Source organism: Onychomys torridus, chromosome 8 (genome assembly GCF_903995425.1).
Source record: "Onychomys torridus chromosome 8, mOncTor1.1, whole genome shotgun sequence".
NCBI lineage: Eukaryota > Metazoa > Chordata > Mammalia > Rodentia > Cricetidae > Onychomys > Onychomys torridus.
Window position 1 is genome coordinate 74,806,452 of NC_050450.1, and position 14,064 is coordinate 74,820,515.

The 14,064-nt window shown below is 39.7% G+C and overlaps 1 protein-coding gene and 1 non-coding gene across 3 annotated transcripts in view; both read right to left on the reverse strand.

Moving 5' to 3' along the window:
• Vmp1 (vacuole membrane protein 1) overlaps positions 1–14,064 on the reverse strand; it is a 101,902-nt gene that overhangs the window by 20,643 nt on the left and 67,195 nt on the right. For both annotated transcript variants that reach the window (XM_036196772.1, XM_036196773.1), the window contains exons 8-9: positions 9,069–9,149; positions 4,499–4,615 (exon numbers count right to left, since the gene is read on the reverse strand). In XM_036196772.1, coding sequence (XP_036052665.1) covers positions 4,499–4,615; positions 9,069–9,149 — 198 coding nt within the window. The remainder of the gene's footprint in view (positions 1–4,498; positions 4,616–9,068; positions 9,150–14,064) is intronic.
• LOC118590520 lies at positions 13,865–14,024 on the reverse strand. Its single transcript, XR_004945810.1, has one exon. It is a non-coding gene; the product is annotated as a U1 spliceosomal RNA (small nuclear RNA).

The window sequence follows — 14,064 nt, forward strand, 5'->3', positions numbered from 1 at the left end:
AAGACTATTTCTTCAAAATCTTGACGAACTTTCCTGATTTTTCTAGAAATGGTAGATCTCTCTTTCTCTCTCTGAAACGCCACTAGTAGTTAAAAGGAAGAAGCCAGCAGTGTGATGTAGAAGTACAGGGAAAGGAAAGGTCACATTTAAGTGTATGACTGGTTAGGGATTCAACAGTTTCTATTTAACTTTAGCTTATAAGGATGCACAATAATTCTCTAACTAAATATGAATAAAGTTGGATTCCTGGAGTGTCTCCAAATTCCTGACAAGAACTCTCTAGTGCTCTGTTGTTGTTTGTTAAGTGATTACTCTAGCCAATGTCACCCAAGGGGAGGGTGGAATAAAATGAAGCCCAGCAGCCTTCCTTCTATCTACTCCCCAAGGATGTGAGGCGGGTTGCAGGCAAGGCTGCTCTAAGGCAGAACTCAGGAAGAAGATCAACACGGCAAGGTTACAGAAATGGTGGAAGGGTATTACAGCCTAACGAGACAACTATCAGTAAATGTAGAGGAAAAAGCACCAGTACAGGGTCTACACCACAAACCAGCTATCTGGGGCCGTAAGCCTTTCACTAATCAACAGAAACAATGGTGTGATTTTCAGGGATTTCAACACCATAAGCTTTCCTACCATCATTGCCTAACAATGCAAAATCAGCCAGTGCCCAACAATTGCACAACTTCATTGCTTGAGAAACAAAATAAAATTTCCTCTTTATATGCAACAGCTTAAAAATTCACTGTGCTGGGTAGGACATCAAATGTGTCAGCCATTTAAGAACACACGTCTCAGTCTTCCAGGCTGGCATCTGAGTGGGGATTCCAGCAGACAGACACAAGGCATAGACCACTGAACGTCTTTCCCACTCACGTGCATACGAGAAACAGAGAAAGGGCTGTGAGGGGTAAAGGATGTGAGCAGAGGAAACTAATGGTGCCAGAGCCAACCAAGAAGAGAGCATGTGTGAAGGTGCCTTTCGTGGCCAAAAGGTTAAACTAACCAGTTATCAAATTGTTAGTGTGTGCCTACTACATGCCAGAGGCTATTATCAGTGTTAGAAAACCTCAGTGAAAGCCAGGCCATGGGGCACATGCCTTTAATCCCAGCACTCAAGAAGCAGAAGCAGGTAGATTTCTGAGTTCAAGACCAGCCTGGTCTACAGAGTGAGTTCCAAGGCAGCCAGGGTTACACAGAGAAGCCCTGTTTTGGAAACCGACAAAACAAAACAAACAACCCCTCAGTGACCCAAGGACTCAGGATCCACATATGTGTCTGTGCTTTCTTTCATGGGAATGCAGATAGGCAAAAAACAAACAATGGTCATGGTAAGTAAGTAAGATGAACAGAGACAATCATGTTAATTTTTCTCATCACTTGGTAGCAAGACAATGTCTGTACGGATCCCGCTCCAAGCAGAGAAGCTGCATCTACATAGTGAATAGGAAAATTCTGACCTAACATAGTGGATGTGCTGATGGGAACTTTTTCCAGGAAGAAACGGAAAGAAAGACATTAATAAAAATAAGTTATTGGAAGGCTGTCTAACATCAAGCTGAGAAAAAAAAAGGATGAAAGAAAAGCAAATGAGAAGATAGATTTTAGTAGTGCACAGAAAAATTTGTGTGTGGGTGTTTCCCTGGACTTTGGAACTGGCCAGAATGTTTATATTACTCATTAATACTGCCTACTCAAGGAATGAGAAAGGCTTGTTCTCCTAAGCTACATCTGGATGCACATCAAGTGACATGCCTTTATAAACATGTTACTATGTACAACGGAACACAGTACACATTTCCCACAGTCAGTAAAGGAACCCAGACTCTTGTCTTTCAGAAACACAAATGGACTGTCTTCCTTTTGTCTCTACATGGTAAGCAGAGAACAAACTTCAGCTTCTGGAACTTATATTGAATTCCAGATCTGAAGGCAAGCCTTTTTACTTCTAAACATAAGTGTGCTCTCTTGGAAATCTGCAAAACTACCTCATACCTGTCCACTGGTCTTGATAAACAGCAGACAGTAAACCATTCACTTGCTGTTATCATATCAACAACTTTGTGAAGACAAGGCAAAAGAAGGAACACTGGAAAGGATACCCAGCTTGACCTGGGTTCAAATTCCAGCCACTAGCATTGTTAGGGACATGTTTTACTTATTAGCCACTCCAAGTATGACAACTGTACTCAGAGCACTTTCTTTATCCCAGAATTCCATTGAGTTTAAAGTATAAGGTACAACATTAAAAAACATGAATTGATGTATCTTAGAAGAAAATCTTCTTAGGATGTTTAAAAATCTACCAATTTTGACCCCTTTTCTGAAATGAAAGGTCTGATAAGCTATGCATATATAGCTATAGAAAGGTGCTTAGCATTAAAATTTTATAATAATTTTCTTTTAAGCCTGTGGCTCCTGGTAGATTTACCATGCTCCAGGGAAAGGCCATATATCTATGAATACATACATGGGCAGCACAAATTGGACTTGATGAATTAAAAATTTAAAAAAAAAGATAATATAAAGTTTGGTGTGTATGGAAGGTGGTAGGGAGGGGGTGAATGGGATAAAAATACATTGCACAAAATTTCCAAAGAACTAGTAAAGAAACTTGCAACAAAAATTTATGATAATATAAAGTTAATTTATTAAGGAAGAATAAAATAAGACAGGTATAAATTTACAGACTATGGGGCTAGAGAGATGGCTCAGTAGTTAAGAGCACTTGCTGCTCTTGCAGAGGACTAGGGTTTGGTTCCCAGCACCCACGAGACAGCCTCTCCTGGCCTCCTTGTACACCAGGCATACATATAGCGCACAAACATTACATGTAGGTAAAACATTCAAACACACAGAACAACACAGATTACGAGATAAACTGTTATAAGAATTGAGATGACTGGGTACTTAAGTATTTACAACTCAAAAAGCCATGTTAGCATTTTTTAAGCCCCTTTAAAAAAAAAAAAAAAAAAACAAAGGAGAGAAAAACTATCTTGAGAAATATTACAAAATATTATTATTCAATAGAAGATTTATCCTTAAAATTTTCTCATAGTGTTTATATATTAAGCATGTAAGTAGCATTGCAGTATTAAAAAGCTGTGTTTACTGAACTAAATACTTTTTGGGAGGGTTTTATAACCCTTGTAGCCCTGTGTATCCTGGAACTCGCTCTGTAGACCAGGCTGGCCTCAAACTCAGAGATCCAACTGCCTCTACCTCTCAAGTGCTGTGACTAAAGGTGTGCACCACTATACTTGACATTGAACTAAATACTGAATACAAGTGGGAAGAAATAAAACTCCTTGAAGGAGGGAAAAGATATCACTGACTGTTGAGTGACCATTTTGACAGTAGAAGACAGACTCAATAAACCTCCAAGGCATGTTCCTGTCACCTTCCCCTACCCTCTTCCTAAGACAGCATCTCTCTATGTATCTTTGGCTGGCCTGGAACTAGCTATGTAGACAGGGCTGGCTTTGAGCTCACAGTGAGTGCTGGCATTAAAGGCACAAACCAACATGCCTGGCACCCCTCCCTCCTTTTAAAAGATTGATTTCTTTGTTAATGTGTGCTTTGTCTGCATGTATGTATGTGTACCATGTGCATATAGTGCCCAGAGAGGCCAGAAGAGGTCAGATTCCCTGGGATTAGAGCTACACGTGGTTATTAGCAGCCACGTGGGTGCTGTAAAATGAACAAGGGTCCTCTGGAAGAGCAGCCAGTGCTCTTAACTGCTGAGTTAAGTTAGTCTCCAGTCCCTCATTCTCCTCTTTAATTGCCAGAGCCAGGGAGGTGTTAGGAAGAATTACTGGGGATAGATTTTTATTTTCAGAGATATGATTCCACTGTTCTTAACTTCCTTTTAGTAAATTCTTATTTGCTGCAAGCCACACTAATTAAAAACACATTCTTTCCAGGTTAATTTTTATCAGTGAGACTTTCCCTTAGATGGGAGAATGTACAGTCCAAGACACAAGCATTTCTCTCTCACTTAGCTTCTTAGCCTTTTCTATTTGTGGGTGTCGTAGAGGCGATGCTCAGCGTGGCTCTGGGGCAGCAGTCTCCCTTCTCTAGCCACGGCCAGCATTTCCTCCAGCCACCTGTCTCTTCCCCGCACCAACAACTGCCTGGTTTCCAGTACAAGATCTCGGTGCTGAGAGAAGTGCTATGCAGAACATGGGAAGGAAAGTAAGAATCAATGAAGGCGGCACTCCTTCATGTGTGGTCATGAAGGAGCTACATTTTGTGTGCTGTGTATATGAAAATGATATGCATCTTCTCACATCAGAACACTACTTTTATAAGTTTTGGATAGTTTCATGGAACAAAAAATGAAGCAAGAAGGAAGAAGGAGAAAGAAGAGGATTCAAGAATTCACAAATTTCTAAAATTGCATGCTTTATCATCTAAGTAGCAACTAACTGATGGAAACAGGAACCAACCAGGGCCTTGGCTCCATCAGGTCATTAAGCAGTGACTCAGCTATAATTACCTGGATATGCATTTTAATGATTGCTTTTCCAATCAGGGTTGCACCAAAGAAGGTCCAAAACGGTACAAGGAAGTGTCCACATGTTATTCCAGCCAGGTCAAACAGGGGATTTGGAATCTATTGAGAGATAAAAAGAAAAAGAAAAAAAGACTTTCATATGTAATTCAAGGAAAGCTTTAATTTAGGTTTCCTGGTCAATGTATGACAATTTTGAGAAGACTAGGTGGAAATGCTTTTCTTTCCTTTTTAAAAATTTTATTTATTTATATTTTATATACGAGTGCTTGTATATATAACTGCATGCCAGAAGAGGGCATCAGGTCCTATTAAGATGGATGTGAGCCACCATGTGGCTGGGATGCTGGGAATTGAACTCAAGACCTCTGGAAGAGCAGCCAGTGCTCTTAACTGCTGAGCCATCTCTCCCACCTGACTAGGTAGGAATTCTAACTTGAATCCCTAAGCTGGGTCTCATATTCATCGTAGACTGTCATTCTATGAGATCACAGCAAACTAAGCTGCACCCCATACACAGTTTTAACACATAAGAAATAGATAAACCCATGGATCTGCAGAAATTTAATTCCTTTTAGTAGATGTCTGCTCATTTGGTGGCTGTTTTCTATGGTAAGGTATGAATGCAGTCTTAAGATTACTGAAGATGTTATAAATAAATTCTTACCCCAAACACAACGATATAGAACATTCATACTTAAATTTATTGATAGACTTTTTTCACATTTAAAAACTCATTATTAGCTGTTGGCATTACATGCCTGTAATTGTAGCATTTAGGATAAATAAGTAAGATCCTGTCTCAAAAAATAATTCGTTATTTGTATTTCATTTTAAGAAAGCCCAAGGCTTTGGAGCCACATGACATATTTTCAAAAGAAGGTCAAGGGTGGAGCTATGAAAGCACACTGATTCAGCTGTCTTGAATACTCTGTCCTAGACAAAGAAGTGATTGAAAATACTCACCTTTTTAAACATTCCCACATTAAATAATCTCATGTAAAATGTAAAGAAATCATAGCTGTTTTTGAGCATTTCACTTATTTTTTTCCCACAGAAGTACTGACTGTTGGCTGGGCCATTTATAAGTCAATTAATTTATATAATTTTATTTTTGAACTCCAGAAGCAAAGCCCGGTTTAAAAAAAAGCATTTGCCACATATGGTCTTCTAAGAACACTGCCATGGCAAAATGAGGATTCAAGTACTCTTCCTTTTGAGGTGCTTGGACTCTACACTCAAGATTCCTTGTGCAAGACTCTCCTCCTCTCTAGTGCATACAGAGCTCAGAGGCCACATTTCACTTTTAACTTGCTGAATATTTCACTCTAGTTGGATACTCTCAGAAAAGGATAATCAAGCCACTAGGAGACATGCATGTTATTGTTGTTTTTTTTCTGAAGTTATAATTAAATAAATCAAGAGGACAATTAGAATTAAACTATTTGACTTCAGGGCTAGAGAGGTGGCTCAGAGGCTGCTCTTCCAGATTGCCACCCACATGGTAGCTAACAACCATCTGTCACACTAGTCCCAGTGGATCCAATGTCCTCTTCTTGCTCCTGCAGACACCAGTTACTGACCTACATGTAGGCAAAACACCCATGGATATTAATGTAACATAAACAAACAAAAACCCCTACAGATTGCTTTAAAATTTGCTTTCACCTAGGAGTTTTAGCTTAGTTTAAATATTGACATCAAAATAACTAATAAGTGCCCCTTTAATCTTAATTAAAAACATCTTAGAAAAAATTCCTAGACAGCCCACTCCTCTTTAAATTTATGTTAACTCTAACTGTTCATATCAATACAATGCCTAGAATGGAGGAGAGTGAATTTCCAACAGGAGTGACAGTGAATTCAAAGTTTCTGCTTCAGGAATTAAAGGTAGTTCATTTTTCCCACGCATACCGAGACAATTTCTACCGAGTGCTCTGGCTAGTTAGGTTGTTCTAAGGGGTTTGCCTCACCAACACACCTAACCCCACATGCTACACAAATCTATCATACTCATTTTGCAGAGAAAAATGGTTAGACAGATTAAGGCATTTCCCCTATGAAAAAGATCTGAACCTAGGCTATATGGCTCAGCCTGTGCTCTTGGCCTCAAATTAAGAACATTATTATCCAATAGGTTCCTCAGCTTACCCATGGCACCTTTCACTTAACACTATTTCTTTCTCCCTACCCCGCTTTCTTGAGAGGAAGTTTCTCTGTGTAGCCCTGGAACTCACTCTGTAGATTAAACTAGCCTCAAACTGGAGATCCACTTGCGTCTGCCTCAAGAGCCTGGGCTAAGAGTGTGCACCATCACACGTCAGGCTTAACTTTTGAAGATTTATTTTATTAATTTTTCTGAGACAGGGTCTTTATGTAGCTCTGGCAGTCCTGCAACTCACTGTATAGACCAGGCTGGCCTTAAAGTCACAGAGATCTGCCTTCCTCTGCCTACCAAATCGGGGACTGAAGGCGAGGCCACCACACCAGATATCTCTCCTCATTCTTCTGGATCTTTCACTTTTACTCTCCAGATCCTTCCTTTCATCCTTGACTTTTTGGCCTGTGCTGCATGAACACTCTACCATGCAAGTACATACCCAAGGGTAACCTTACTTCCTTGGTTTTTGTTGCTGCTGTTTTGTTTTGGTTTTGATAGAGTCTTTCTATGTAGCTCTGGCTACTCTGGAACTCACTATGCAGACCAGGCTGGCCTCAAACTCAACCTCCTGCCTCAGACTCTCAAATGCTGAGATTACAGGTATGTGCTATCACCACATGGTATTTATTTATTCCTAGGATGTAGTAGTTGATTGATAAAAGCTGATAAAAATCACAATAAAAGTAAGCAAGCATTTTTGCTTGAGGCACTCTATTTGTTACTGCAAAAATGTTTTATGCTTGTGTGTGTGCTTGTATGCACACATGCATGTGAGTGTCAGGAAAGACTCTCATCTTCACCTTCACTTGGGTTCTGGGGGTTGAGCTCAGGCCACAAGTGCCTTTACTTCCTTCCTTAATCTTCTTACCAACTCACAAGCTGCTTTGGAGACAAGGCTTCATGGGTCCTAAGCTGGCCTTGAACCTCAAGCCTGCTGTGTCACCAAGACAGACCCTGAACTTCTGACCCTCCTGTGTCCACTCAGTGCTGGGCTACAGCTGTGCCCCTACATCTGTTTATCACAAATCTCTTCCTAAAGCTTATCAGCCTTTGTGAGGAAAGCCTCATTGTGCCTTTTTATATTCGTTATATTATTGTGATAGAGGACTGGATTAGAAAGTACACACCAGGTGGTGGCGGCGCATGCCTTTAATCCCAGCACTTGGGATTAAACTCTGTGAGTTTGAGGCCAGCCTGGTCTACAGTGTTCCAGAACAGCCAAGACTGTTTCACAGAGAAACTCTGTCTTGGAAAAACAAAACAAAACAAAACAAAAAGAGGAGCTCAACTATGAAAACTTCTAATGTTTCGAGGATCAACAACAGTAATTTAGGTGCATGGACATTTTGGTTTAAGTGTGTGTGTGTATGTGTATCAGGGATCTGTCTGTCTCCATCTCCCATCTTGCCACTACCTTGGCTTTTTATGATTCTGAGAATCCCAACTGAATTCCTCATGCTTCCAAGGAAAGTGCCATAACCTAAATAGGAGCTAAAATGTCTTAAGTCAGATTTTATATGAATCTTCCTGTTACTACTTGGAACTCTTGAAAAAGACTTATCTAATTTATTTCATTATTAATTCTTCGTAGGAATAATAAATTTTATTTCTTTTGTTCTTGCTGAATAAAGCCTTTCAGATCTAGAGTCATTGTGTGATGAAATACTTGAAGTCAATAAACAAGATTATGAACCTATCCAATGCAAATAAGCTCAATTAATAACATGAATGATTCACAAAATTTATACTCAGTAAAAGTGATAGCAGCTGGGTATAGTTAGGCACACCTTTAATCCTAGCAATAGTAGGTAGAGGCAGATGGATGATTTCTACAAGTTCCAGCCAGGGCTACATTATAAGATCCTGTCTCAAAAAAACATAACGTGGTGGTGGTGGTGGTGGTGGTGGTGGTGGTGGTGGTGGTACACACCTTTAATCCCAGCACTCAGGAAGCAGAGCCAGGCAGATCTCTGTGAGTTCAAGGCCAACCTGGTCTACAGAGTGAGATCTAGGACAGGCACCAAAACTACAGAAAAACCCTGTCTCGAAAAACAAACAAACAAACCCCCACCCCCCAAAAAACCAACCAACCAACCAACCAACAAAACAAAATCCCACAAACAACATTTTTGTTTATTCAGGAGTGTATTTTTAAAAACAAATTGAGGTGCTGGAGGGACTGCTCAGTATTCCCAGTTCAGATCCCAGCGCCCACACAGCAACTCACAACCACCTAACTCCAGTTCCAGAGGAGCTGACCCTCTTCTGACCTTTGCAGGCATGAATATGGTACCTGTACTCACTTACAAAACACTCATACACATAAAAACAAATTGATCAAAATATAGTCATACCATTTAGTGAAATTTACAACTCTAAATATAATCTACTTACAGAAGCACAGGCCAAAATTCCAAAAAATCCAACTTTCTGTACTAGGTTTTGAACTGCCAGTTTTGCCCGTGAAGCAAAGTCCTGTAAAAACAAAGATTTTGAAACATATCATATTTATTTATTTGTGATTGTATGTGTGTATATATATGCATGAGGAGATGGTTCTTTACTTCTACCACATAGGTTCTGGGAATTGAACTTAGGTCATTAGGCTTGGGAACAAGTGTCTTTACCCACAGAGGCATCTGCTGTCCTGAAAGATAACTGTCTATGATAGTTTGCCGTATTAAGTATCTTACAATCTGGGAGCATCAATTCTTATTTGTTTGTACACAGATTCTTGCTCTGTAGTGCAGACTGGCCTTGAAATCATGACCCTCCTGTCTCTTCTCCTGAGTGCTAGGACTAAAGGTATGCACCACAACATCTGGCTCATACTGATTCATTCAAGGAGTAGCAGGTTTCATGGGAAAACATGCAAACAAGTCTTCACAGTTTCACATTCTTAAAGTCTCCCCTCATTTAAGAATGATTTGCTGTATCTCTGGGGTTCTCTCTGGATGTTGTAGAGATGGACAGAATATTGTAAACCACATGTGCCAAATCCTTCTGTTTATTTATATGTGGAAACCCTGGCTTACTCTATCTTTTTCTTTTCCTCTTTATAACTTGACAGACTTAATCTCCAAATAACAGCATGGTGGAAAGCCAGAAATTTCCAAGACAATGAAGCCATCCAGGCCTAAACTAGCCATTTTGAAATACTTCACTGTTGTCAACTATTTACCCTACCATGCTACCGATTCTGAAGCTATTCCTCTGACCCTACTGTACCTCTGTATCTGTTACCCATCATCCCTTCATCCCTCACTCCCCATGCCCAAGAGAAAAATGTAATCATTGTCCTTCTGCCTTCTTTTAGACCAACATTTTAGCTTCCACATATAAATAAGGGGTATTTATTCTTCTGTTCCAGAATTTTTGTTGTTGTTGTTTGAGACAAGGTTTCTGTATGTAGCCCTGGCTGTCCTGGAACTTGAGATCCGTCTGCCACTGCCTCCTGAGTGCTGAGTTTAAAGACATGCACCACCACTGCCTGGCTTCTGTCCCTGAATTATTTCACTTAACATATAATGTCCTCTAGTGCCATTGATATTGCCTCAAAAGCCCCAAATTACATTCTTTTTTTATGACTGAGCAATTTTCTGTCACATACATACACACACACACACCCCAAATGTTCTTTTTATATCAATGAAAACCTAGGTACATTCAGTTCTATCATGGCACTTACATAATCCCTGATTCATAAAATTATACAAAATTAATGTTTGTACCTTGTGATTTAGACAAGATCAACAGATTTAAACTAGCCAGACAGCGGTGGCGCACGCCTTTAATCCCAGCACTCAGGACGCAGAGGCAGGCAGATCTCTGTGAGGCCAGTCTGGTCTATAGAGAATTCTAGGACAGGCAGGGCTACACAGAGAAACCATGTCTCAAAAAAAACAAACAAAACAAAACAAAACAAAACAAAACACACACACACACACACACACACACACACAAAAAAACAAAAAAAAAAAAAAAAAAACACACACAAAAAAAAACCACAAAAAAAAAACAAAGAAAGAAAGAAAAGTAAACAACAACAACAACAAAGCAAAAACCCAAACAGACTTAAACTGGTGGAGACATAATGATACAGTTAATATAAAGAAACAAAGGTTAAACATTATAGATACCTCATATGATCGATCACACTGTCCTATCATATAACTCTCTCCTCCTACAAAAGTATATTTAAGACTATGGAAGCTCAAAGCTTTTTTTTTTTTTTTTTTTCTTTCTCCTGAGGAGGCCCTGGGGTTCTGCTATGTTGCCCAGGCTGGCCTGGAACTCTCGATTGTAGCAGGAATCTTAAAGGTACTTATTAATAAAAGCAAACCTGAGTCAGGTATTGGGGTGAATGCTGGAAGATCAGAGAAGCAGAACAAGCCACAGCTTCCTCACCTCACCAATTCCTCATCTGATCCTGTTTTCCTCAGACCGGAAGCCTCTGAGTCCTCATCTGAATGGATCTCAGCTGAACTGTTGCTAAAAGCCTAAAAGCTTAACCAGCCAAAAGCTTCTAGTTTCTGGTCTTCATGCCTTATATACCTTTCTGCTTTCTGCCATCACTCCCTGGGATTAAAGGCGAGAGTCACCATGCCCGGCTGTTTCCAATGTGGCCTTGACTTCACAGAGATCCAGAGGGATTTCTGCCCCTGGAATGCTAGGATTAAAGGTGTGAGTGCCACCATTTTCTAGCCTCTGTATCTAGTGGCTGTCCTGTTCTCTGACCTCAGATAAATTTATTAGGGTGCATAATATTTTGGGGAACACAAGACCACCACACCCAATCTTCCTACATTAACTTCCCAAACATTGAGGATTACAGACGTGGACTCAAAGCAGGAAACGTGTTTTTTTTAGTTTAAAAACAAATCCTGAAGAAGTCGTCAATTCAACACAGGACTCTAACTAACAAGAGTAGGGAAGGCCAGTCTCCCCTCTAGGGCAGAATCTCTGAGAAGTTAAGAGGAACAAAGTAAACAAGACTTTGTTTCTCTGAGGAGCTGGTGTCCAACCTCAGTTATCCTCAGGAGTACTTCCACAATCTGGATTTGAGTGAAAGAATTTACCCATCCAAACAAGTAAAGCAGAAACTGCCACTGGTTGTATTTTTGCTGTTGAATTTGAAGTGGACATGTATTACAAGGAAAAGAAACAAGTTTTAGTTTTTAAAAATAGTAAAGTAATCTATAAAAAGGAAATTTTTATAAATTTTGTATATTTAACACAGTCCTTTCAGTTTGTCTAACAGTTCTCAGGTTTTCTGTTCTAAGAATTAAAGTTACAATTATGTCCAAACAATTCATGAACATTAACTGGAGTCAATGTGAAATCTGCACTATATTTCATTACAAGAAATAATTAGCTGAATTAATTGGCAGTTTCATGGACTCAACTATCCCCTTTGCCAACGTATTAGTACTTGTACCAAATCTAAAGTATTTTACACTAGTCAAGAATTTCATGGTCATATTTAATAAACAGTTATGTTATTGTTTTTATTTTAATCTAAAGTCACACAAACAGAACTTACTGATAAAGTATGTGTGTACACATACATACAAGCATGCTTTCCTGTGCAAGTTTATGTGGAAGGCAGGGGTCGCCTGCTGCAGGCACCTCCCTCTATCATGTCTATTACTACCGCTACTATTATTACTGGAGACAGTGTCGCTCACTGTTCCTCCTGAGGTCTCCCAGTGCTGGGATTACAGTCATGTGTTGCCATGCCTTTCTCTAACCTGTACTTGGGTTCTCATGCTTCCTCACTGAGCCATCTCCCCAGCCACACCAATAAAGGTTTAAAGGGTTTATTTATTTTTAATTTTGAGTAGTCTTAAGGATTGAACCCATGGCCTTCAAGTGCTCTACAACTGAAATACCCCAGATCTAAAAATTTAATTGGAACATTATTCTTTTATCTCCCCACATGTTCAGCATTATAAATCTAATTTTGCTTTCCTGGTTGCCATATAGGTTAAAAGTCATGTATTTATTTGAGACAGGGTTTCACTGTATAACCTTGGCTAGCCTGGATATTAAATAGATCACCCAGACTCTGTCTTCTCAGTGCTAGGATTAAAAGCACGTGCAACCAAGACTAACATGTTTTATATTTTGTTTTTAATTGTTGTTGTAAGTTACTTTTTACTTTTTAAAATGTATTTATTTTATTTTATGTGTATGAGTGTTTTTGTCTGTACATTGAAATTGCATCATGTGCATGTAGGGTGCCTGTAGAGGCCAGAAGAGAACTCCAGGTTCCCTGGAACTGGAGTAACAGGTGGTCCATCATGTGTGTGCCAGGAATCAAACCTGGGTCTGCTACAATAGCAGCCAGTGCTCTTAACCACAGAGCCATCTCTCCAGCCCTTAGTATTTTTATCATTTATATTCTTTAAAAAAATTTCATTTTCATTGTTGTTTTACCTGTAAGTATGTGTGGGGGTGTCAGATCTTGGAGTTACAGACAGTTGTGAGTTGCCATATGAATGCTGGGAATTGAACCTGGATTCTCTGGAAGAGCAGTCAGTATCCTTAACCACTGAACCATCTCTCCAGCCCATCATTTATATAATTTTTTTTCCTTCTGTTTTTTTTTTTTTTCCGAGACAGGGTTTTGTAGCATGAATCTTAAAAGGTCTTATTAATAAAAACAAACCTAGAGCCAGGTATTGGGGTGAATGCTGAAAGATCAGAGAAACAGAACAAGTCACAGCCACCTCAACTTGCCAATTCCTCATTTGATCCTGTTTCCTCAGACTGGACTGAGTCCTCATATTTAAAATGGATCTCAGCTGAACTGCTGCTCAAAAGCCTAAAGCTTAACCAGCAAGCACTAGTTCCTTATCCTCACGCCTTAAATACCTTTCTGCTTCTGCCATCACTTCCTGGGATTAAAGGCGTGAGTCAGCATTTTCTGGTCTCCATATCTAGCAGCTGTCCTGTTCTCTGACCCCAGATAAGTTTATTAGGGTACACAATATTTTGGGGAACACAATATCACCACAGGGTTTCTCTGTGTAACAGCTCTGGCTGTCCTGAAATTTGTTTGTAGACCAGGCTGGCCTTGAACTCACTAAGATCCGCCTGCCTATGCCTCCTAAGTGTTGGGGTTAAAGGAGTGAGCTACCACGCCCAGCTCATTTATATCATTTTTAAAAAATAAATTTTCATTCAGATGAAAGTACAAACATATTCTTTCACTACCATGTATTATGCAGTTGAGTGTCTTCCATTTTGGGAAATCACAGGGGTCAGCACACCTGGGGTGCAAAGGAGAAGTGTCACCCTGGGAAAACCACCTTCTGGATCATGGTGCCTCCCCTAGCTGGTAAATAATATTTGTATAATGTGACAGTTCTTTTCATGCTGGTTTTAG